The 25,004-nt window shown below is 35.6% G+C and overlaps 1 protein-coding gene across 1 annotated transcript in view; it reads left to right on the forward strand.

The window, feature by feature from the left end:
• LOC107103008 (protein phosphatase 1 regulatory subunit 1A-like) overlaps nt 1-24,360 on the forward strand; it is a 30,180-nt gene extending 5,820 nt beyond the window's left edge. Inside the window, exons 2-7 of the mRNA XM_015402508.1 lie at nt 8,110-8,170; nt 18,649-18,686; nt 18,839-18,902; nt 19,443-19,625; nt 21,040-21,168; nt 22,581-24,360. Coding sequence (XP_015257994.1) covers nt 8,110-8,170; nt 18,649-18,686; nt 18,839-18,902; nt 19,443-19,625; nt 21,040-21,168; nt 22,581-22,660 — 555 coding nt within the window. The 3' untranslated portion in view covers nt 22,661-24,360. The remainder of the gene's footprint in view (nt 1-8,109; nt 8,171-18,648; nt 18,687-18,838; nt 18,903-19,442; nt 19,626-21,039; nt 21,169-22,580) is intronic.
• Nucleotides 24,361-25,004: the final 644 nt, after the last annotated feature.

Genomic DNA, 25,004 nt, shown 5'->3' on the forward strand with positions numbered 1-25,004 from the left:
ATATATATATATATATATATATATATATATATATATATATATAAAAATTTGCCTTCACCATCAACACAAAGTCAAATTCCTTGCAAGTGCAAACCTGCTTGGCAGTAAACTTGATTCTGATTCTGATACATTTCAAAGCCAAAAAAGCTCCAAGCTACCTTTTTCTGAAATGTTTTCAACATAATCTGAAAGGCAAACAATCATATAAGGCATGTTGGTGTACACCTTCCTCAGAAAGGTGTACACCAACATGCAGAAAGGTTATTGTGAGCACTTCATATGTGGTCAATTTCCCATCAACAGGACTGCACCATTAAATAGCTAACCCTCAGAGAAAAAGTTTAACACAGAACAACAGAAGGCTTGTTTCATAGTCTACAGATATACAATCTGCGCAGATAATGTTAACAAGGCCAAACATGTTGGTGGTTCATCATCGACAATATCAAAGGCGATTGATTCTGTTCCTGAGGCCAATATAAAAGGAGACAGAGAAGTCAGCTGATTAAGGGAAAGTTGTTGGATTTATAAAAGGCTTAAATGTTTCAGTTCTCAACAAAGATTAATAGTTAAGATATTTATTTTCTATTCTGTTTTTTACAATGTTCTTTTTTCAATATTTTCTATTGTTATTTTCTTTGTTTTTGTTTTTTTTCTCAGCGGTTGATGGTTATTATGTCATGTTGATGTAGAATTACATACAGAATCAAGGGACTGTCTCTTTAACAGGACTACCTTAGGAAAGCTTATACCAAAAAAATATTGGAATTAATTGGGATTCCAGATTATGCCGTGTCAATAACATTGGAAGTGTTTCCTTGAGAACTCTTCTGGGATATTTTATTATTTATTTTTCAATTGAATCTGTTGATTTGTCTTTTGTAAGTTGACAAAATGAAAAGATTTTCAAAGGGTAACAGGAAAAACCACATCATAGGTTATAAATGGATAAACTTAGAAATGGAAACCCTGGACCCTGTTCAAAGCGATTAACATTGATGCTAAGCTTAACTAGAAATAATTGTTTTTGGTTTTAGAATCATTGGATCTGTTTTTGATCCCGTTTCTCTCTGGGCTCATCTTTTGCTCTGTCTAACCGTATGCTCTCTCTTTCAATATTTTTGACATGAAAAATGGCTGATTGTCATCAAACAGGACAGATGGACCCAGTATTCAGACGAGTCAGACAGTGGGAAGTTTCAAAATATTTAATGACAAAAATAATATAACAGAACAGAACAGAAACGCGGGCCGCTGTAGATCAGGGAACCTGCAGCGGCGGCAGGGGGGAGGCAGAGCATCGCTCATCACTGGCACTTTGGATGTGGGAGAAATACAGGTAAGTGACCACAATAATCTGACACAAGATGATTATCCATGTGAGTCACTTACCTGGTTTGACAGTTCAGTTCATCCTCTCATGAAAGGCAGGATCAGCTGATGCACTGTCAACGAGATGCGGTGCTGAGACGTCCAGAGTGTCCCCAATGCAGCAACCCCAGTGAGCAGGCAGGAGACAGATCCAGGTTAGAGAAATAGTTTGAACAGGATTGTTCTGAGATCCAGGAGTCCGAAGCCCGACCAGGGGTTCCGATCCAAATAGGAACTGACAGATCCAGTGTTCCAGGAATCCACAGAGCGTTCAGACAGGTTCAGAGTTCCATGAGTCCAGCTGCGAGACACACAGATGGAGACAGGGGGGTTCAGCAGTTGAGAGGGACAGAGAGAACTTTAAACTGAACTCCTACCAGGAGCCAGGATTAAAATTAGAATTAAAACTGGCCTCCCCCGCACTCTGAGCCAAAACCAGAGGGCTCCGCACAAAAGGGCCAGAACCAGAGCTCCCCCGCACGCCTAGCCAAAACCTTCAGGGTTCAGAGGAGAAGAGTCGGAACAAGATCAGGGGAAAGGCGACAAACACTACACCCTCTCGACACAAACGCTCCCAAGAGGCAGGACATGAACCATGGACTTACCTAAACTCAAAAACAAACACACATGAACAACTAACACATTAATAACATAACACTAAAACATAGCACAAACAGTGATCTGTCCGCGATAGCTGGGCTTAACCGTATATATAACATAGGGAGCAGGTGGATAAGATGAATGATAATTAGAGAGTGGGGAGGGAACGGCAGGAGAATGAAGTGAGTAATCAGAACAGCTACTGGGGCTGTGATAATGACAAAGATGTAATTTGCTTGATTGTTTTGTCTTACCAGGGCCGCCTATAGAACTGGTTTACTATTTCTTTTCTAAGAGAGTATTATATTTTATCATTAAGGTCATTTTTTTGGGGGGGTATGTCCACTGCACTTTTTCAAACATCTTTTTTGCCCCCCTGCCCATTTTAGTGTCCAAGAACAATGTTACACTACAGCACACAGACATTTGTTGAGCACTAGGACCAAGCAGAAAATCGCAGCTCTAGACGAAGGCCACTTTGAATTTCGCTACATGCTTATTTAGGAGAAGCAGTCCTGCATAAGCAGTGCCACTATGCAATCAGATGAGTTTCCTTAGATAAAAATCCTTTTTTATAATCCTTCTGTATAATTTGGCTGAATTTTCTCTGTAAAGTGCCTTATGATGACATGTTGTAGAAAGGTGTTATATGAATGAACTAAATTGAATTGAATTAAGAGAGCAAAACACTTTCAGAGATAAAACAATCCAAAAGATCTTTGTTTTTAGCTACAAAATATTCAGGCACAAAAGCTCTGAGAAAAAAACAAACAAATTTTCTTTTTTACTCATCCAAAAGTTCAGCTGAACTTATTCTTACAGGTATGCTTTATACAGTAGGGTAAATGGTGGTTACAGCGTGACAGAAGTGATAGTTAGCAAAAAAATATGTTTTTTCAAGTTTTAGATAGAAGAAAGGTACTGATACAAAGCTCAGCCAGTTTGTTTGGTTCACCAAGCTGCTTTATTACCAGAACACATTTTGAATCAGCAATTTTTTTTCTTTACTTTTTTTGCTTTTATTATTCTTGCCTTTTTTATGATTATCAAACATGTTAAGGTGTCAGCTAGGGTCTCTTTGTTTTCAAGTTTGCAGTTTTTATTACTGCATGATTTTTATTTGGGAGCACCAAGTACATACTGTAATACACTTATGCTAGAGCAATAGAGGTACAAAACGTAAAACTGTGGCTCAAACAGAAAAAAAATCATAATTGAAATGGAGGGAGGGTTTCTGTGTCTTTCATTTTATAGAAGGAATCATGTTTCATTATCTGAGTTTTTATTATTTGTTTTTTATTAAGAGAAAATAAATGAGAAAAAAGCAATTGTTTTAACCTATGATCAGAAACCTGAAATTTACTGATGAACCCTTCTTTTTAGTCTAACCAGGGATCCAGGCTTTTAATTGCCACCTTAGGTTGTCTTACAAATGTTATTAAAATATAAGGACATCTAATTTCTTCTCCACTTTCATATTCTATTGCTTGACCATTTTTGGTATATATTATAACTAATGGTAAATGAAGCGCTTAAAGGAAATGTTTTGAATTGAGATTTTATAAGAGTACTGACAGGAATCATGCTGAATCCTCCCTCTCCAACAACATTGGAGAAATGTGTTAATTTATGTAGTAGAAGTAGGTTATAGTTTTATTTATTTTATTTTGCATTTCTCTTGTCTGTATATCTTAAAGCTTTATACTGACTGATGGTCTGGCATTGTGTTAAGCTGCTCCTTTATCATATTTTTCTCTCATTATTTTTTTTGTATTTTGGGTCAAAAGACTGAAACTAGAAACCTCCATAGATTTTGATTTCTTTTCTCTTTTCTTTTTATTGATTTGGAGAAAATTGCTCAGTGCAGTTTAAATAATCCCACCGATTTACAACATAAAAAACAAAGTGCTTTTTAGAAAAACTGTTGAAAATTAAATACAACGTGTTTCTTCGTGGGATAATGACTCAAGGAGTAAGAAAGAAACTGTGATTTAATGTGTAGCCTATAATTCAGGATTAAGACTTTGTTCTCTAATGTTCCCTACAATTACTTTCTCTTTGTCCTTCACTGTGAACATTTTTCAGTTTGAGTTTTTGTGTCCTGGTTTACAGAAGTAAAATGAATTCTCAGTCTCAATACAGTTTAGCTCAGCCTTGCTGATCAGTTATTGTACAGACTTACAAAAAACATTTTAGCTGACATCACAAACAAGAATGTGAAAGATAATTCATTTAACAGAGCGTAATATTTGCAACAAAGAAGGGACAGAATCTTAGAGGCAGACGGAGGAATTTAAAACCCCACATATAGATGCGGATATCTTAAGTCTTGCTATTGGAGTAATTCATCTTAATCAAATCAAAGTGAGCCCACTGTTGGAGGGTCTGAAGGATTCATTATGGCTTAGCTCTTGCCTGAGCAATACCAGGATTGTGTGTCAAATGACAGAATGAAAGATAAGGAGTCACATTATGCCTCCTGGACTGATATAATCTCTTCACAGTGAAAAGTGTCTAATACAACTCACCCAGTTTCAAACCTTACTTACTTAATGATGACTTAAAACTATTTTTATGCAGCTGTGGATGTTGTTATATGTGGCTAATGTTTCAGGACTAAAAAACAAAACTTAAAAAAAAAAGGCCTCATGGTCAATAAGGGATTAAGAATGTCTACTCCTCAGATTTTGTTTCATTTCTAAATTTATTTTAGCTACAAATTTGCTCTGGAGGCATATGATGACTAAACAAAAGCTAAAAGAGCAGTGTGATTTATCGGTTGGATTTATCACTTTCACCAAGATATGATCTAACAGTGCTCTTTTTCTACATTGTTAGGAGCAAAATATAAAAATATAAAGAGGCAGAAGATAGTGTCAGTTACGTGGTAGGCTTTGAGATTTGAAAACCTTAGCTCTGCTCCTTTGAAGCTGTTTTTTGTTATCATCAATAAATACTCATATATATACATTTTAGGGTTCCACTTCTACTTAAATGTTAATATTACTTTAACAAGCACATTAGAACAAGTTATTACCATTAACAGTGAGGAAAATAAGTATCTCAACAAACTGTTGTTTTGCAGATTGCCCCTACGATGACAATTTCAGACCCCTCCATGATTTCTAAATGGGAGAACTTGCAAAATAGTAGGGTCGAGGAAATTAATCAAGCCCATTTCATCCTTCTCTGAACCAGTCTGGATGTGTGTTAAGAATTGTTGCCAACTGAAAGACTAAATAAGAAACAATAACAATAAAAAATTTGATAAAAAAGATTATGCTAAAACACTTTTGGATTTTAATGAAAGAACTTCAGAATGATCAGCTCTTAAGCCTCATTGCCACTAAAAACTGCTGGATCATCAGTTTCTCTGTCAATGTTTGTTTCAAATGATCAGAAGTGTATTTGGAGACCTTTTTAAATAACATGAACCTCTCAAACACGATGGTGGTGGCATCATGCTTAGGGGCTGATTTACTACTAGTGTCACCTACAAGTTATTTAAAGTGATTGTCTTAGTTGCCCTACTGGTGTTGGTATTATTATTCCACCAAAGAAAAATACAGTTCTAGTGTTGTTGTGCAAGGTACTGTAAAGCATGAAAGGAAACTAAAACATGGAGTTGCAAAATGATTAGAAAAATGATTTTACCAATATATAATTCCCTTTTATATATAAAAAAGGGAATTATATATTGGTAAAGTTACAGTTTTTGTTTTCATTCATGAGGTTATTTTTAGAACAAAATAGCCAACCTGGTCTCACTGGAAGTTTATTGTTAATTTTTTATTTTTTTTTTAACGAAAGGCATGCAGAGCTCTTGATTTGCAATGAGGACTGTATGGTGAATTCAGTTTAGCTTCAAAACTACATTTGAAAACAACAATAGCTTACCACAGTGCCGTATAACTTGTAGATCATCAAAAGATAAAATGCTATTATGAAGGAAGACAGTGGTTCAGGCAGGTTTCAAAGCCTGTGAATAAGAATGTTTTTTAAATTAGATTTGAAAGTATCTAATGTAGGAGAGGTCCTTATGTGCAGGGGCAGTCTGTTCCACAGTTTCAGAGTATTTAATGCAAAAGCAATGCTGATCTGGAAACAAGACGTTGTTCTTACTTTATCCAAATACATTTTTTTGTGCAACTCAACCCGCAGTTTTTTTAGCAAATATAAAATAGCTTTAAAAATATGTTTAAGGTAACCAGAATAAAACATTTGTACCTTATGTTTTATCAGGGTGTTTTGACTGTGAACTGTATCACCCAACAGAGTTGCTCTGTGTCCAATTGAAGGCTGCACTCATTACAGTGTGATCTGACTCCAGGCAGTTTTCTCATAAATTACCTGTAGTTATTTACATCAGTTACAATTCTCTACCTGGCTGGTAAAGAAAGAATATGAATCTATTGTCATTGCATATTCACAGCCCTCTGGCTCAAAACCTTTGAATTTTAAAGATGTTGGTCCTCCCCTTAAATCTGAATTACACCATTCAGTATGTATTTTAAAGATAGAATCTCCCATGGTCACAGCTAGTTTTTAGAGTTGAAGCATGAAGCTTAATAATTCAGCTCACAGATCTTGTGAGGCACCTACATTTAAAATATCAGTATGCATTGCATGTAGTAGAGATATTAACTCAGGTATTAAATCATGTTTGAAAAGAAGGGGAGTGAGAGAACATTATGATCATGCAAAATTCAAGATGTTAAAACTGAAAGCAAAGATATGTGGTTTTCTCTATTAAGTAAATCTATGAATACATCTTAGTGATTTTACCTGGGGACTAACAGATACAAATATTTCTTCTTTTCTAGTCCAGATTCATATTTGAACCCTATACGCCCAACATTAATTCAAAACAGCTACATTTAACTGAGATTCCTTTTTATAATACACAAAACACAATGAGATGCTGGTGTGTCTGGGTTAAGATCCAACTACTTATAAGTGCACATGTAGCTATAAGAATGATGAAGCCGGCATGACTCAGCAGCCTTGTCAGCAGCAGTACAACTGTTCCTGTTGGTGTAAATCAAGATGTCAGGATGTGAAATGGCTAACATAGTTAACACACTTGGAGCTTACTTTGTTATAACTCTTTATATTAATGGAACAAAAGAATTAAATTGAATTTACAGTTCTGTGGTGTGTCTCAAGAATAAAAACCCCCACCATGTCAAAGTTTTCACTCAACTGCTTTAGAGAAATCACTAAAGCAACACTGCTTCAAGTTTGACCCAGGTATTAGCTCAAATGGAGGTAAATATTTAAAAGATTTTTCAGGTCAATATACAGCAATTGGTGTATATCGATGTTCTGTGTGGGCTGCTCTTCTGAAATATTCACTTATGTAACTCGAAAGGGTCGGATTCGTCACTAGTGCTTTACACCAGTCTAAGCTCCTCTTTGACTTAAGGCAAAATATGTTGTTGGTTAAAAATGATGCACACATAAATCGTGCACCAGGGTAAAACAACAACATTTTAAAAGTTTGTGTTCAGTTATTTTATTCATTGAGCTGAGAGCTTTATGTTCAACAATCAAATGTTTCAGTCTGTCTAAGCACTTCAGTTTTTATTTGCTGTTCAAAATCCTCTTCAAGCTGAAGAGTGTTGTTGATTCTGATCCGAGAAACAAGCAGATGGTGGAAAACTCTTTTCTGATCTCAGTACTGTGGTATACACTGTTGTTGTCTTTCAAATCAGCCATCTGTAAAGTCTGTAGAATCCCAGTTCTCCTACACCTCCACTGGTCTGACAGGAACATGATTCTGGATGCTGGGCTGACCTTCCTTCTGCTAAGGCTGGAGAAAGGTTGCAATACTGCCTATAAACTGAATACTGAAAAAGTGCAACTGTAAAGAGGTGTTTTGATCAAATAAGCAGATGTACTTCTCTAAATATAGTTAAAAAAAACACTGATTGCTATTTTCATAACTTTAACAATAATAAGGTGTCAACTGAATACCTGAAGAAAGTGGTCTCCAGAATATGTAAGGGAATTAAGTTTGCATTATTGCGCTGTTAATTTTTTCCCACAGCTGTCTGTAAGTGAAACTGTATTTTTCTTTTATTTGTGTGAAGGATTAAGATGTGAAAGATATTAAACAGAATGTTTTATCATTTTTAGATCAGAAGACGTAGACCAACTCCTGCCACTCTGGTGGCATCCAGTGATCAGTCCTCACCTGGTAAGAGACTCCAATGGAAACACTCTCACTTTACATACAATCCTCTAACCGCTGCTGTTCTATAAAGATCATGAAATTCAATAATAAAATCTTTTTAATTGGTCAGATTACACTAACAAGCGCAAAGCAAGATAAACTCAGATGGTTATGGAAAAGCAAGTTGGTAAAAATGTAACAATTCATATGGTTCTCTTATATTCTCTACAAGAGTAAAGAAATGTTTTCACTCTTCTTTCCATTATGGATTTTAGGTCTAATTTAACATATTTTAGGCAGTTTTATTCTCTTAGTATTAAATTCTTTGTCATCGTTATCGTCTTTTAGTTTAAAAGACGAGTTTTAGTTCCAATTCTAAGGGACTCCTTGTACTTTAATCTTTATTACAAAAAAAAAAAATATTAACAAGAAAGATTAACAATCCCTTTTCGAGGGATAAACAGCATCAAAAATAGAAGAAATTGACATAGTGATGTAAATTAATATTTAGCTGAATAACATATAACTTTATCTTTCCTGGTATCCAGTAGGAATTAATTTCCCATTTCATGACTCGTTGCCATCTGTTGGGTTTCCTTAGACAGACGAAATTTAACTAGTAGGTCTCTATGATTTAACTGCATAATTTGTAAAGTGCCTTGATAGGATATGAATTGTTAAGTAGCGCTATATAAATAAAAAATATTTGATTTGGTATTTAGTTACTTTCAATCAAATATATAATTAAGCTGTAAAAACCTATCCAACTGCATAGTTTAATAAGGTTGAATGTTATTTTGTCTTTTAACTTGTTAATAGTGTCAGTTTTTTTTCATTGGATTGACATTGAAAACTGATTTTTTTGTGGGATAATTTGTTTTATTTTGTTTTTATTTAATTATTTCATTTTATACAGTGCTTTATGATTCCTTTTTTAAACAATGGTTTAATTTCTGTTATGCTTGAAAACAAACCTTTATTCTTTCACTGTTGTGACCTTTTCCAATTTGACTGCCATATCTCTAAAAATGTCCTTACATTTTGAAAAATAAAAAAAAAAACATTTACAACAACGTTCTTTTTTTAACATGAAGAAAGAGACATATCAGCTTTTTTCATTTGTGTTTAGGCTGAAAACATCCTGCTAAGCTTTAAAAAATATGATCACAGTATATTTCATGTTTACCACTATTAGACAAACTAACTTGAAGCACAGATCTTTGTAACAAAGCCTATTTTATTACTCACTACATTTTTAACGCAATCTAAACTTAAAATCTCAAATAAGAAGGAACAAGAAAAAAAAACAGTTCTCTTTTTTTTTTATTTTTACTTCTGGGATTCTGCATCTCATCTCTAGTAACCAGAGTATGAATCCTCCTGCTGCATTACATCAACAAAAGCAGCTTCTATTCCTCTCATGGGATCTTAATGATCAAACATAACAGGCAACCTCTGAGGAGTTCTCCAGCTGTATGAGTCATCCAACGGCTCCCTGTTTTCCTCACTGCCTCACTCCGGGAATGCGTTTGTGTGCAAAGTGACCTACTGCAGATTTAAAAGATGAAAGCAGAGAGAATAATTTTCTCCTAGTGAGAAAAGATGCTGGTGTTCACCAGCGTGAATGAGTATGAGATGATGAGTCACTGAGGTAATGGAATGATAAAATAATACTATTAAAATGCTTTTTTAGCCTTCATCTCACTGTTTATATTTTATTCCACTTAAAAGTCAGGCATTGCAAATAATAACCATTTCTTAAAGGATATATTCTAGGATCATTTTTTTAAGTTGTTTCCTTTACTGTAAAATACGTAGATGTTGATCTGTTGACGCGCTGGTTGGCCTCTAAACATGTCTGCAGCAGCCTTACTCACTTATTTTAAGTGTCAAAAGAACGATTTTTGCCTTCTCTGTCAGGGAGAGAGAATTATAAAACTTTGCAGGCTATTATGTAGAAGAGTATAAAACAAAACAAAACATAATGGAGAATTGTGTAAGTTTATGTTAATCATTGCACTGTGCTAATGAGTTTCATCCCATTGAAATAAAGCAGAATCTATTAGACATAAAAGCATCAGAATCTTTTTGTAGATTAAATACTATAAATAATATATAAGAACAAAGCAATATAATGACAGATAAAATTATTAACAGGAACTTATATATATAAAACCAAGACGAAAGATAGAACAAAGGGAAAAGCAACTCAAGGTAAATCTAATAGATCACGTTTCCATGCAAGGATACCGGGGCTGCATACCTACATAGAGCATGAATTCATCTGATTTCAGTTTAGTGCCTTTATTATAATAAACCTCATTTCACTACATTTTACGGAGTCAAAAATTTTCTGAGGTACAAACACCCACAGCCATCATTTCTTGCAGTATTTATCCTCCCTAATAAGATGCAACTCTGCCTTAAGACATACTGGTAATATCTTAAAACCAAAAAAATAAACCGTACACAAATGAATGCATTTATGAACTTTATATCATAGACTAAGGGCAAGCACATCTAGAACTACATGTATGTGAATTATTGCCATTTACACATGTATTTGCACTGAAGCATGCATAAGCAAAATAGATATATTCATCCACGGATATTCTTATCTGAAACAGTGATACTTCCAAATGAGTAAAAATTGTGACAGTGCACTGTTGATGATTGGATGCTGCCAAGAAGGCACTACTTAAGGTTGCAATAATTCTTATGAAAATAGAATACTTTTTACTGTGCAACAGCTCAAGTCCCCCTTAATAAAAGGATAATGTTCAAATAATCACGACTCCAAATAGATAACTGACTGAGAAACAAGCTCGAGTAGCACAATTGAAATCGCTAAATCCATCCATCTATTTTCAAACACGCTTAGTCCAAGTGGGGTTGCACTTATCCCAGCTGTCAACAGGCAAGAGCCGGGGTACACCCTGGACAAGTCACCAGTCCATCGCAGGGCAACACAGAGACAAAAAACCATTCACACACACTTACACCTAAGGGGACTTTAGAGAAGCCAATTAACCTAACAGTCATGTTTTTGGACTGTGGGAGGAAGCCGGAGTACCCGAAACCAACACATGCTCAGAGAGAACATGCAAACTCCATGCAGAAAGACCCCCGGCCAGGAATCGAACCCAGAACATTCTTGCTGCAAAGCAGCAGTGCTAACCACTGTGACACTGAGCAGCCAAAAATAAAAAAATAATAAAAATGTTTTGTATTTATTGGTGATAATATTTTTCACGTATGTGTTGGTGTATGAACTTTTATTAAAGGAAAATATTCAAAAGGAAACAACCACTGCATGTTTTCTGTGTATCAATAAAAAAAAGATAGTAGTCTATTTGTTAGAGTTATGCTGCATTACGTCTTTTTTCTTCATAAATGAAATAATTTTATAATTTCTCTTTGTGTTTATCCACTTTTGAGATTAGTTCCATTTTCTGAGATATTCAAGTGCTACAAAAAACAAAAGCACAATAAATCTGTATAGAAGCAAACACTTTTTTACAGACACATTTTCAAGCAGTGATTAGCCAAATTATTGTTATGCTATAAATGACTGTTTAGTGGTTCTCAGGTCCCCAATCCTGACTGACAACTTTCACAGATCATTTTGGATTTGATTCCCACTGATTCTTCCAATTTGAGTAGAAATACCCTAGTTGATTAGCTTACAAGCTGCTTGTACACTCACCGGCCACTTTATTAGGTACCCCATGCTAGTAACGGGTTGGACCCCCTTTTGCCTTCAGAACTGCCTCAGTTCTTCGTGGCATAGATTGAACAAGGTGCTGGAAGCATTCCTCAGGGAGTTTGGTCCATATTGACATGATGGCATCACACAGTTGCCGCAGATTTGTCGGCTGCACATCCATGATGCGAATCTCCCGTTCCACCACATCCCAAAGATGCTCTATTGGATTGAGATCTGGTGACTGTGGAGGCCATTTGAGTACAGTGAACTCATTGTCATGTTCAAGAAACCAGTCTGAGATGATTCCAGCTTTATGACATGGCGCATTATCCTGCTGAAAGTAGCCATCAGAAGTTGGGTACATTGTGGTCATAAAGGGATGGACATAGTCAGCAACAATACTCAGGTAGGCTGTGGCGTTGCAACGATGCTCAATTGGTACCAAGGGGCCCAAAGAGTGCCAAGAAAATATTCCCCACACCATGACACCACCACCACCAACCTGAACCGTTGATACAAGGCAGGATGGATCCATGCTTTCATGTTGTAGACGCCAAATTCTGACCCTACCATCCGAATGTCGCAGCAGAAATCCAGACTCATCAGACCAGGCAACGTTTTTCCAATCTTCTATTGTCCAATTTCGATGAGCTTGTGCAAATTGTAGCCTCAGTTTCCTGTTCTTAGCTGAAAGGAGTGGCACCCGGTGTGGTCTTCTGCTGCTGTAGCCCATCTGCCTCAAAGTTCGACGTACTGTGCGTTCAGAGATGCTCTTCTGCCCACCTTGGTTGTAACGGGTGGTTATTTGAGTCACTGTTGCCCTTCTATCAGCTCGAACCAGTCTGGCCATTCTCCTCTGACCTCTGGCATCAACAAGGCATTTCCGCCCACAGAACTGCCGCTCACTGGATGTTTTTTCTTTTTCGGACCATTCTCTGTAACCCCTAGAGATGGTTGTGCGTGAAAATCCCAGTAGATCAGCAGTTTCTGAAATACTCAGACCAGCCCTTCTGGCACCAACAATCATGCCACGTTCAAAGTCACTCAAATCACCTTTCTTCCCCATACTGATGCTCGGTTTGATCTGCAGGAGATTGTCTTGACCATGTCTACATGCCTAAATGCACTGAGTTGCCGCCATGTGATTGGCTGCTTAGAAATTAAGTGTTAACGAGCAGTTGGACAGGTGTACCTAATAAAGTGGCCGGTGAGTGTATAAACAAGTATAAAGCTATCAGACTGTTTGAGATTAAATGCATCCTCACATACAATTTATATTTACAAGCATACAGAACTTTTGTTATATCTACTTTACTCTAGGCTTCAGCTTCACCTCCATGTCTTGAATAAATTACATCTTTTATTTGCATATTCATATTGAATTGCTATTGTAGAAATCCATCCATCTTATTCCACAATATTTTGAACCCTCCCTTTATTCGTTCAAAGAAATATTTCCGTTTTATTTCCGTTGAAGCACAGCTATGACTTGTCTCTTGATTAGCTTAAATATTACTTCCAGTAAATTACAAAAGCAACATTAAAAACTGAGATAATGAGAGGGACTAAGTGGAGGAGATTCAAAGATGCACAGACACACAATATCACAGCAGTTGTGATCCACTTTCAGTGCTGTTGCGTGTGAGTGTAAAAGCTTGTGCCAAAGAGGAGAAGGGGGATGGGATAAACCAGATATGATGATGAGGACGAAGAGCTGCACTGATGCAGTAATGGTGTGCCCCACATCAGATAGATCTCTGCATTATTAAATGTGCTACAGATTTCTCTGCTCTATGTGTTGTGAACCCCAAAAGCACATCAGAGGAGCAGATACATCTAAGTCACATGCTGAGGGCAAAGTAATGAAGAAGGATCCTGAAAAGGGTGGAGGGATTTCAGTTTTCTTCAAGGCTAAGCAAGGATTTTGTGGATTTTATATTTTGAAGCGACCCATCTCAGAGTAAAAGGGGTGTTTTTTTTCATTCAATCACTAAGATTTATAAGTGATTATCATCGGATTGTTTGTACTACTAGTAGAGAACTGACTAAATAATGGCACAGCTATTCTTTATCATTTAGAACATTGTACACATCATAGGCTTTCTTCTTAAAAAAACTTAAGAGCATTAAGAATGTCTGATGTCCAGCACTTAAATTTATGGCTATATAAATCAACATGCCTTGTCTCATATTTTGCATTGTAATAAGCACTTTAGAAAACCTAATGTTTATTCTTCTGTACCATTGTGATATAAAAAAAACTGAGCTGTTTAAAAAGCACAATCCTCCATATTTGTAAAGTCAAAATGATTTGTTTGTATTTACCACTTTCACAAATTGAGTGCATTTATTTATGAATTTATTGTCCACTCAGATCACAGATGAGCAACATGGGATTTTATGTCTTGCATAGCACATTTCAGTCTATAGCGGGATTTAAATGCAAAACCTTCAGTTGTCAGATGACTTATTCACAAGTAGCTCAGAAAATCTAATTGCAGGTATGAACTTTTTTCGGAGCTGGATCAACTGAGGGAGTAAAAAACAGACATGGAGGTAACAAAAGAGCAAGACTAAATATCTTTGTAAGGCAGGTTTAAAAGCCTTCCACATTAGTTACTTTCCTTTTATTGGAAAGTAAGAATGAATAAAATATGTGTAGGTGTGTTATGGGTTTAATAGCTATATGGTTATTATTTGTGCCTTAACTTTGTGTAACTCAAAACATAAGTTTGTTAAATATAAGAATAAGGAGTGAAAAAAATGTAATTGTTTCCCATTATCTTTAATTTAAGGAATTTTTATACTTTTCCAAAGTATTTCATGGAATTCCCTTTATAGAGTAAATTATATGACAAAATTTTGTGTGCATTCTTCCAAAAGGTTCCCATTTTAGTTTGTGAAATGTAGGCCTCTTCCTCTAAGTAAAACTGGTCAATACTCATATGTGGGTATGATTGATTAATTGAGTGATTGATCGCTTCATTGACTTTATTGATCTCAGAGTGGAAAAATTTACTTGTTACATCAGCTCGAATACTCAAAGAAGAAGAAGGTGCCAAAGGAAGAAAAAGTTGCATTGGATATATACAGTATATACAGTGCATCCCCATATGACAACCTTTTATAGAAAAGGAGAACCCTAAGATTTGCTCCATCTGAAAATCTGAAGAACACTAAAAGAGAGCACTTCTATCAATGTGAGTGAGTGAGTGAGTGAGTGAGTGAGTGAGTGAGTGAGTGAGTGAGTGAGTGAGTGAGTGAGTGAGTGAGTGAGTGAGTGAGTGAGTGAGTGNTGAGTGAGTGAGTGAGTGAGTGAGTGAGTGAGTGAGTGAGTGAGTGAGTGAGTGAGTGAGTGAGTGAGTGAGTGAGTGAGTGAGTGAGTGAGTGTAGTGTCAAGTCCTCTGGCTTGGAAAAGGTTCTGTATAATTACAGATCACTTTGCTTTTTTTGTAGATAATGTCTTCTTCTCTTATCTATTTTGTGATGAACACTAGCCCATCTTGCATTCATTCTTGCAGCAAAATGCTCACACCAAAATTTTTCTGCCACACCAATGATTTTTAGTAGCTTTTGTTTGTACAGAAGATGCTTCATTGTGGGTAATGATATAACACCAGCTTCAGCTAGCATTGTCTGTTTTTTTTCTAAACTGGAAAACATTTTAATCTCCTTCTTCAACAGTAGAATGTTTATAGAATGATTGATTAAACAAATGTGGAACATTGAGGCTTCATTAAAATTCTACCCAAGGATAAAACCAGACTTCTGGAGTTCAACAATTCTCTCCCTATAACATGTTGGTTGTTAATCCCCTAAAGTCAAGGAAGTAGAGTATGTGAGATTCTAACTTAAAATATATTAACATATATTATATTTATGTCACTAAAATTAACCCTCAAAATCATCATCGGGGCTATCAAAAACAGTTTTAAAGATGTAGGGCTCCCCATACATACAACTTTTTATTTTAAAGTAATTAAAAAAGGAAACCTCCTTTTCTTTATTCCTAAATTTAGGTGATAGAAATACATTTGGTAATCATTGCTCATATGATGGAGATTTAAAAAAAAAATCTGATTTAATAAAAGACACTGACCATTCTGCATGCTTTTTTGCTTCATAAAAGTTTTTTAGACAGAATATATGCAAAAAATGTCACTTATCATGCATAACACATCATGATGTTTAAACAAACATTTAAAATAAGTATAAAAAAATACTGGCCAAAGGTACCAATTCTGCAGGTTTGAGAAAGAAATCTAAATAAGTAAATATAAAGTGATTAAATAACTCACATATGAAAGAGCCAAGCAGATGTGTAGAGAATCATGACGTTTCTATTTCCATAGTTACCTTAATAATCACTGTTGTCATTGAATTTGTTGATGAGATTGTATTTGCGGGAGAAGTACAGCACAGTGGATGTTTTGTTGAAAGACCAATAGGAGTAAAGGAGGCACGATGTGTTTAGCATGGAAAGAAAGGAGCCTCTTATGTTTAATGATTAAAAAGACAAAACAGACTCTTCCTCTTCATACTCCAAAGGAGAGAAATAAAACATATAAAATGTTTTTTTATTCTATCAATGATCAATGTTGCATATATTTTGCATAATTTGCCACACAAAGCAGGATGCACGGTTCTTGCTGCCTTGCAACAAGAAGGTTCTGGGTTCGATTCTTGGCCCAGGTACTTTCGCATGGAGTTTGCATGTTCTCCTTGGGTTCTCTCCGGGTACTCCGGATTCCTCCCACAGTCCAGAAACATGACTGTTAGGTTAATTTGCCTCTTTATGTTGTCGTTAGGCGTGTGTGAATGGTTTCGTGTCTTTGTTTGTGTCTGTGTTGCCCTGCGACAGACTGGCAACCTGTCTAGGGTGTACCTCGCTTCTTGTCCGTAGGCAGCCAAAGATAGGCACTGACCCTACTGTGACCCTGACAGGACTAAGTGGGAGAAAATAGATGGAAGGATGCCACACAAAGAAATACATCTGTCATTATTATTTTTTTTTTTATTTCTAAGCTGCTAAAGAGCTTTGAACTAAAGCCAGTTAGAATTTTACACAATAGAAATTAAGAGGGTTGGCTGCAAGTCAGAAGTCTGTCTTTGTTTTCGTCTTGTTTTCTCTCAGTCAGTCAGCAGAGAGATGCTGTGATAGACTCATCACTGCTGTAAAATCTTTTTATTGGCTCTTTTCCTCATTCTGTACCACAGACGGGCTGCACACACACAAAACAATCTGCAAATCAAGGATGGTAATACCAGACTTTGTTTTTCTTGACCAAATATTTTTTTGTTTTTCCATTTTGTAAAAAAAAAAAAACACAAATTGTTTCAAGATTTCATTTAATGTCATGTGATTCTAACAACTGGACTTTTCCCATTTGACTACAGTGTGACTGTTTAATCACTGTGACATTTAGTTAAAAATTTCAAGTTGTATACTTTCCGGGATGTGGTGTATTCTCATGTTTTAATAATAAAATTAGTTTATATGATCTTCTTCCATATATGTGTCTGATTGGTCTTAAGCTGATTTATTCAAATACTTCAAAACAGTATAGAAATATAAATTGATATGCCCTTTTCTACTTCTGAGGTTCAAATGAGCTCAAAAGCCATCTAGATCCATTTCATGCAAAAAAAAAAATGAATAAAAAAATCCGTCAGAGAAGAACTTGTAGCAACATGTCGGACTCTTCATTATGCAGAAAGTATGTAATTTCACATTAAAGAAAAACACTAGATGTGTCTATTTCTTTCATCATGTTGCTTGGTAGTTTTATTGCCGTGGAGAAAAAATATGCTTTTATGTACATAAGTCTTTTTCAAAGCTCTAGAACATGTACAAAACTGTCAAGGATGTAAATTAAAACATTACATAACTTGATTGACTGGTCTGTCTGACATAGATTTAACTCCACCAAAACATTACAAAACATTTGTATTTGGATTTATTGCAGCTAATAGAATTTTAAATTAAAGACAGTTTTGCTTTTTGTACATAAAGAAATGAGAGAAACTGAGAAATGAAGAAGCAAGCACACTACTGGCATTTTGATTAGACTATAGATTTACATAGGAGTATAATATGCAAGTAGGCACAAATGCACACTCACTTATACAGACACACACAAATAATTTACGGTGACCAGAGATGCATAAGTTGTATTATATATATATATATATATAATATTACATATATAACATATTGTAGGAGTTTTAGGGAGAGTACGTTGACTTGGTTATTAAGCCACCACATATTGTGTGATTTGAAAATCAGGCACTCTTGAACAAGTCAGATCGAACTCAGAGAAGGAATTTTTTGAGAGTTTGGAAAAGGAGAGACCTGTGGACAAACCAATAACTGAAAAAGTGGGGCATACACAAGATCTCAATCCGACATTTACTGTTTGTCTAGTAGAGTGGTTTTCAAACCTGTTGCCTCTATTACCACTGCCCTGCCTGTATAAACCATCTCTCTGTTGCAGCACACCAAATGATTAAATGACTCTCAGCAGCCATCGAGTGCTTCAGAAGGCTGATTCATTTAAGTTAGGTGTGTGGCAGCAAAAAGACAGCTAAAACACACAGGGCAGCGGTACTTAAACAAGGCAAAATGTTCTTTTCTTCTCCATTTGGATGCACAGCAGAGCTCCATCTGTGAAGAGAATGCACTAAAGCAGGGATTTAGTGCCAAAGCAGTCATACTTTTTTGTTGCTGTTACTAATTGTTGCTTTTTTCCCTGCTTCACTGCATCCAAAACTAAATTGACTGTTTGCTTTGTGACAGAAATAGATGAAGATCGGCTCCCAAACCAGTTGTATAAGGTAATTCAATCATGCTCTCCAAAACCCAATTTTACTGCAATGCAACTATAAAAAAATTTCCATGATCTGTTTTCTTTTTGTTATATTGAATTTCACCACTATTGGTTTGCTTTCTGCTTCCTTAGTTTATACATAATGTTGATATTTTCCAGGCTGCCTTGTTGAATTCCCCTCGACAACGAAGAAAAGGACAAAAGGGGACACCAACAATGAAAGGTGGGCTGCTATTAACCTTTCCTCTATTCAATTTTTTTTAATCCAATAATTTTTGGTCATAATAAAGAAAATGTTTTTTTTCCATTTTGAGAGAGATTAAAAATGTCAATTCTCTAAAACAGAAGTTCCCTATATATTTTTAAATATATAGAATATAAGGAAGCAGAGAGAGTCAAAGTACAATCGATTTTAATTAACTCTGTAATGAAAAAAGAATAACCATTTTATAGCATCCTTTTAAACATTGACTGTTTTTATTATTTCTCTAATATTCTATAATAAAACCATATTATAGTGTGTGTTAAAGCTGTTACATTATGACATGAAAAAAATAAAAAAGGAAATTATATATTTTTCAATATTTTAATGTTTTTTTTTTTTTACTTTTAATATTGTAAGTATTTAATTGAATGTCAGCAGTTTATAGCTGTTTAACACACAATAAGTTTAGCTTCTTGGATTTCTTCTGTATCATGTTTGGTAGGCATTAAGCGCTCTTTTCTTATGTTAATGTCTCTTTTATTACCTCCCTCTTCCAAGAGCTGCAGTTTCTAGTAGAACATCACCTTTACCGACAGCAACAGGGAGCAGGAGACGAATGTTCCTCAGAGAGCTGTTTGTCTGACCGGCCCAGTCCTGACTCTGTTCCTACTGGGGAGGAACTCCCACATGATGACGAGGCTACTACAGAGGCCTTTGAAAAATTACGCTTCCAAATGGAAGGTAAGATATACAGTAGCAGCCATTCAAAATGGCCATTCCATTGGATAGAAATGTAGATGAGCTTTTTAATTGGAAGCCCAATCACAAATTAAAAAACAGTGGATATCTTTTAAGGAATATTTAGACATATTCTTTTTTTCTTGCTTTTCTCCGTCCACCCCTCTAAGATTGCTGCTGTGTAATTGATTATTTTTCAGTAAACAAATGAAGAGAGCTGTATCTTTGAGGTTTGTGGTTTGCAGTTAAGCCAAACTTTTTCTTTGTCAGTTAAAATAATACCAACTTCTTAACATGAATTTAATGGTCAAACAAGCAACATTTTCAACAAGACATGAGCAGAACAGGACATGTAGCATGGGAAGAAAAACTGGGAGAGTAAATTTATAGTGTCACAGGAATGTAAGGATCTACAGTGAACAACGAGAATCAGTGAGATTATATACTCAGCCAGGGTTGGAAAGTGACAAATAAAACATGGGATAAAATTTTAAAAGACATATGGGGCAACTGCATCAGACCAAAGATAGAACAGCTTGGGGAGGGAGGGAATCTAATAAATGCAGAGAAAGCTAAAGTAAGAAACACACCTTTAAGAGGAAATTACAACTCTTAACTGAATGTAAATCAGAATGCACCCAGAACAAAACACACCAAATTTAAACTTACCACAAAGGCATCAACTAATATGATCTCATTTAGCCATTAAAATGTACTTGTAATTCAAATATTGAAATGAAAAAGACTATATGCCAACATGCTATCCGCAGAGTTACTTATCAAGACTGATTTCTTCTCTTTAAACTCTGTGTGATAACAAATACACTTCTTACACAGTAAAACTAACAGGTTTGCAGATAATAGGCAAAACTTTTTTTTACTTTTAATGAAGAAATAAACTAGCTGTAGCAAACAATAAACTGTAATGGTAGAGCGTACACCTCAGCAGTTGCCCTTGACTAATGAGTTCAGAGTGTATTGGGTTTATTTTTTTTAAACAGCAATACTGTTCCACGGTGTGAAGGTTTAAATTTCAATTCACTACAAAGTGTGGTGTGCAGCATAAAATGCTGCTGTACAAGAGTAAAAAATGATCATGTTCTTTTGAAAGGTTCTCTATGGAGGTTCAAATTAAGTTCATCATACTAGATGAAAGACAGAAAAAGGAAGCTGGGGAAAGCAAATCAATGTCTATTAACACCAGTCCTGTAGAGTATAGATCCTCTCAAAGATAAGAGGTTTGATTTTGTTCTGAGGGGTAAATAACCCTCAACTGTAAATGTCATTTGGCATTTATTAATAAAAGCTGAAGCAGCTTTATTTACCAACACTTGTTCCATCTTTAGTACGTTGAGTTTTTATCAGGGAGTGTGTGTTCTCTCTGGTCAACTTTTATTTGTCTCTCTACTCCCTGCAGAGTTCTCCAGGGAGAGTCTATTAGATGCTGGCGGTGAACTTGAGTGCCCCCTCTCTAAGGAGAAAAACGATTGTTCCAGTGCAGCCAGCATAGCTGATCCCTTGTCCCAAAAAGAAACTGCACGAAAAGGTAGACAAGGATAAGTTACACACAAATATTTCCCACCCTTATCTACTTTTTCTTTTCCATTTAAAGCAATTTTCTCTTTCGTTTAACTAAGTACACAGGGTTTGTTTATGCCTAGTAGGTAAACAAGATTTGGTTGGTTTCATATAATCATAGCTAGTCATTAAACAAATGCAAGTGGCTTTGATGGCACTTCATGGCTTGCATATCCTGGTATCCAGATGCTGTAGGCATGTAGCTGGGTCTTGAGAGCTTGAAGATGCTAATGTCTAAACTGCTCTGTTCTACAGCAGAATATTTTTTAAATTACCTCTTCTTGGCTCTGCAAAAAACTGTAGATTTAAACCTTGAAATAATAAACCACATAAAATATTGAATGCTGCTTTACAGAGCTGGCGCAAAGTAGGGTTTTTTGCATTTGGATAGACACAGTCCTTAAACAGTCCGTATGAGTGAATAATTATTATTAAATATTCGGTGGCTTGGGAAAACCATCATGAGAACTGTTGTCAGAAAAAAGATAAATAGCTTTTGTATGATATCTGATAAGGTTGCAAATCAGCATAAATCAAGCAACTCTGCTATCATTTAGATCCACTAACAAATGTTCATCAAGTTAGCCAGTTAATTATGCTTTAATCAAACTAACGAGAAAGCAAGTAAATATGAAATTATTTATTTCTGCTGGTGAATTATTTTTTTTTATCTTTTATGCTTTTGTTTTTGCTTAGCTTGTTTATTAAAATGTTTACAATAACTTTGGAGGTATGATACTGCCTGTGTGCACAGGGGATAAACAAGGTAGTAATGTGGCCAAGCCAGCCTTCAACTAACAAAATATTAGCTCTGTCTTGGCTTGAATACTGGGTCCTCTGTTCTAAGCCATGACGGTTACCTTCCTGTTATTGAACATCAGCATACTGTATTGTGAGTGATATTAGAGTCTTATCTCTTTTGGAATCAATACTCTTTTGTATTTTTTCACAATGGATCTTGGTCTTTTTCTCATTATTTTCTTAATTCAGCTGGCCGCTGCTAACTGGCTTAGCCACATTATATCCTTGTTTCCCCTGCAAACATGTGCAGTATTGTACTGCATTAAGCAAAAGGAAAGCTTAAAAAACAAGTAATATGCCAGCAGCATGCAAAAAACCTTTTAGAAGAACTTTGTAACCAACTACAGAGCTAAAGCTGAATGCATTTTAAAAACTTATATAACATGACTATGCACCTTTGACATGTTTATATGAACAAAAAGATGCAAACATTTGTTCTCTAAAAGACATTAAAGTATGTGACATGTGTTTTATCGTATTGAGTATGTTTACATTTTTCATGAAATTTTCTGAAAACCAATAAACTTCAGAGCACACTCTGTATCTACTCTAACTATTTGTGCATGTCTGTATTTTCAGACACAGAAGCAGGAGCTTCCAGTGAAAATCAGCCATCAGAGAAGAATACGAAGAAAGGCAGCCTGGAGACAAAGAAATAAAGACGTCTGTGCAGCCAAGTGTTGTCTAGTCTGCTCAGTCAGCCCAACAGAGTGACAAAAGATTTTTAGTGCAGTTCCGGAAGCATCAGAATATTTCTATCCCTCTACAGCTTGGCCTTAGTTATCACCTTTAGAACAAGACAAAATATTTCTACATTTATTTCGGAAAAAGAAATTGTTTAGAAAACAATAATTAAACATAATTTGTTATAATGTTTAAATCATCAAACTAACCATCTGTGAGTATAAATCTGTGATTTATGCTTCAGTAACAAAATCATAGCGATGCTTAATACCTTGTATTCCCTGTATTGATTGGGAAAAAACAGGCATGGCCTCTTATATATTTTTACACATGTTTTATTCATTTCAAATCAGTAAAATGGATCATTACATCCTAAACAACTAAAACTAATGAAATGGTTTCAGTTTAAACCCTGATTACAAACATAATCCCAAACTGTACAATTAGTATGTCTCATTTGTGAAGAGTAAAAATAGTTTTGAATGCGTATAATGATTACATTTGCCACATTTCATAATAATGACCCTTACATTTTTCAGTTTGATAACTGTCTAAATACTCTAAGCTATGATATTTGTTTTGTCATCAATAACCTTAAAATTATACAAAAATTAAATAACTTATTTTCAAATAAGTTTATCACAATTTTTTTTTAAACTTTCACCAACACAAGAAGTGTCTTAACATACTGTACATTTTCTTTTTCCAAAAGTGTTTCAAGTAAGTTATTTAATACATACCACTTCAGTGATTGTTAAGCACTGAGAGTAAATGCTTCTGAAAAGAAATTACTAAAAAATTACCAAAATACCTGAATGGTTTTGGTCACCAGAGTGCACTAGCCACTATTTCAAACCTGGTGTATCACACTTTATGTGCAGGAATGACTTTTACAATCTCATTTTATTTAAACTTAATTTGAAGATTTTTTAATGTGCAATAAATGATTATCATATTGCACAATATACCTAACAAGTATGAGGTTTTTATTTAATGGTATGATTGGTTTTACCTTTAAGTGCTACGGAAAATATTGACTTCTTTGACAAACATATACCTAATGACAGACAGGAAAACATTTTCATTTTATATTGATTTTGTATCGCATTATTTTTCTTCACTCCTGTAAACCATTTTATGGACACAATCACTTAATTAATTATTAATGTTTAATCATACTGCTTATTTTATTTTTTTTTACCCAGAACCACTCATCTAATTGCTAGATTATTTTCTCATTATTTGCCAGAAATTGTAAAAACACAGATTGTAGACGTTGGTTATGTTCCACTATTAGACTAATATTACTTTAAAGCTGAAGTCTGTAAGTTTTTAAAAATCACTTTTTTGTCATATTGGCTAAAACTGTCCCTATGCCCAGACAGCAGTACATGTGATATGTAACCTGTGAAAAAAACTGCTTCAATTGGTCCCGCATACTGCCTGTATTTCAATCTGGAAAGAATAATTCGGGACGAGTCAAAACAACCAATCACAGCCAGAGGAGCGTCTGATGGAGTGTCAATCACAGCTCCCCCCCACTCACCACTTAACCTGCCGCAGCGCCCGGCTGCCGCAGTCAGGAGGACGCGCGTGGAAGTCATGGCGGAGCGACAGCCACCAGCGAAAGAGAAACTGCCCTTACTGCCCCTGCCGACAACTGCTTACACGGCAAACTTCGGGTCGTGAGGTGAGTGTTATCGCTCTTACCGGTTCACACTCCATGCCGCGTACGCTGCTTGGACGCTTCTGGTCGCATGCGGTAGCCACGCAGGTGCTGTGAGAGGGGTGGGGCTTGGAGGTGGGGCATGAGTGAAGCAGAGAGGGTGGGGGAGTGGCGTGAAACCTGTTTTTCTTCAAATTTTCAGTCGAAGTCTGCTCTCTTCTCAATGTTACAGACTGCAGCTTTAAATCAATTAAGCTGATATATTAAAATGCTACTCCAAACGATAACTATTTAGTTTTATTTTGCATTTTATTAAATGTTTCACTGTGCTTCGGGTAGTTATCCCTTACACAGTGAGCTGTCTTTGTTTTCTCTCTTTCTCCATCTCTATGATAATGATCCCAGTATGAGACTAAGATCATGAGCTGGGATTTAATCGATACCTCTCCAAAATTACAGTGTCTGTAGGAGTAAAAATAATGAGTGTAATGGCTCTTATTACAGCCTCACAGAGAGATGGTCAGCAGTTTGACTCTTGGCTCTGCAGACTCTTCCTCTATAACAAAATGGAAACTACTTTAATGTTTAGTTTCAAATTAAACACCTAAGTTGTAAGTGTATATTTATGTCCGTGTTATTTCATTGATAGAGTG

Source organism: Cyprinodon variegatus, unplaced genomic scaffold (assembly GCF_000732505.1).
Source record: "Cyprinodon variegatus isolate N-32 unplaced genomic scaffold, C_variegatus-1.0 Scaffold34, whole genome shotgun sequence".
NCBI lineage: Eukaryota > Metazoa > Chordata > Actinopteri > Cyprinodontiformes > Cyprinodontidae > Cyprinodon > Cyprinodon variegatus.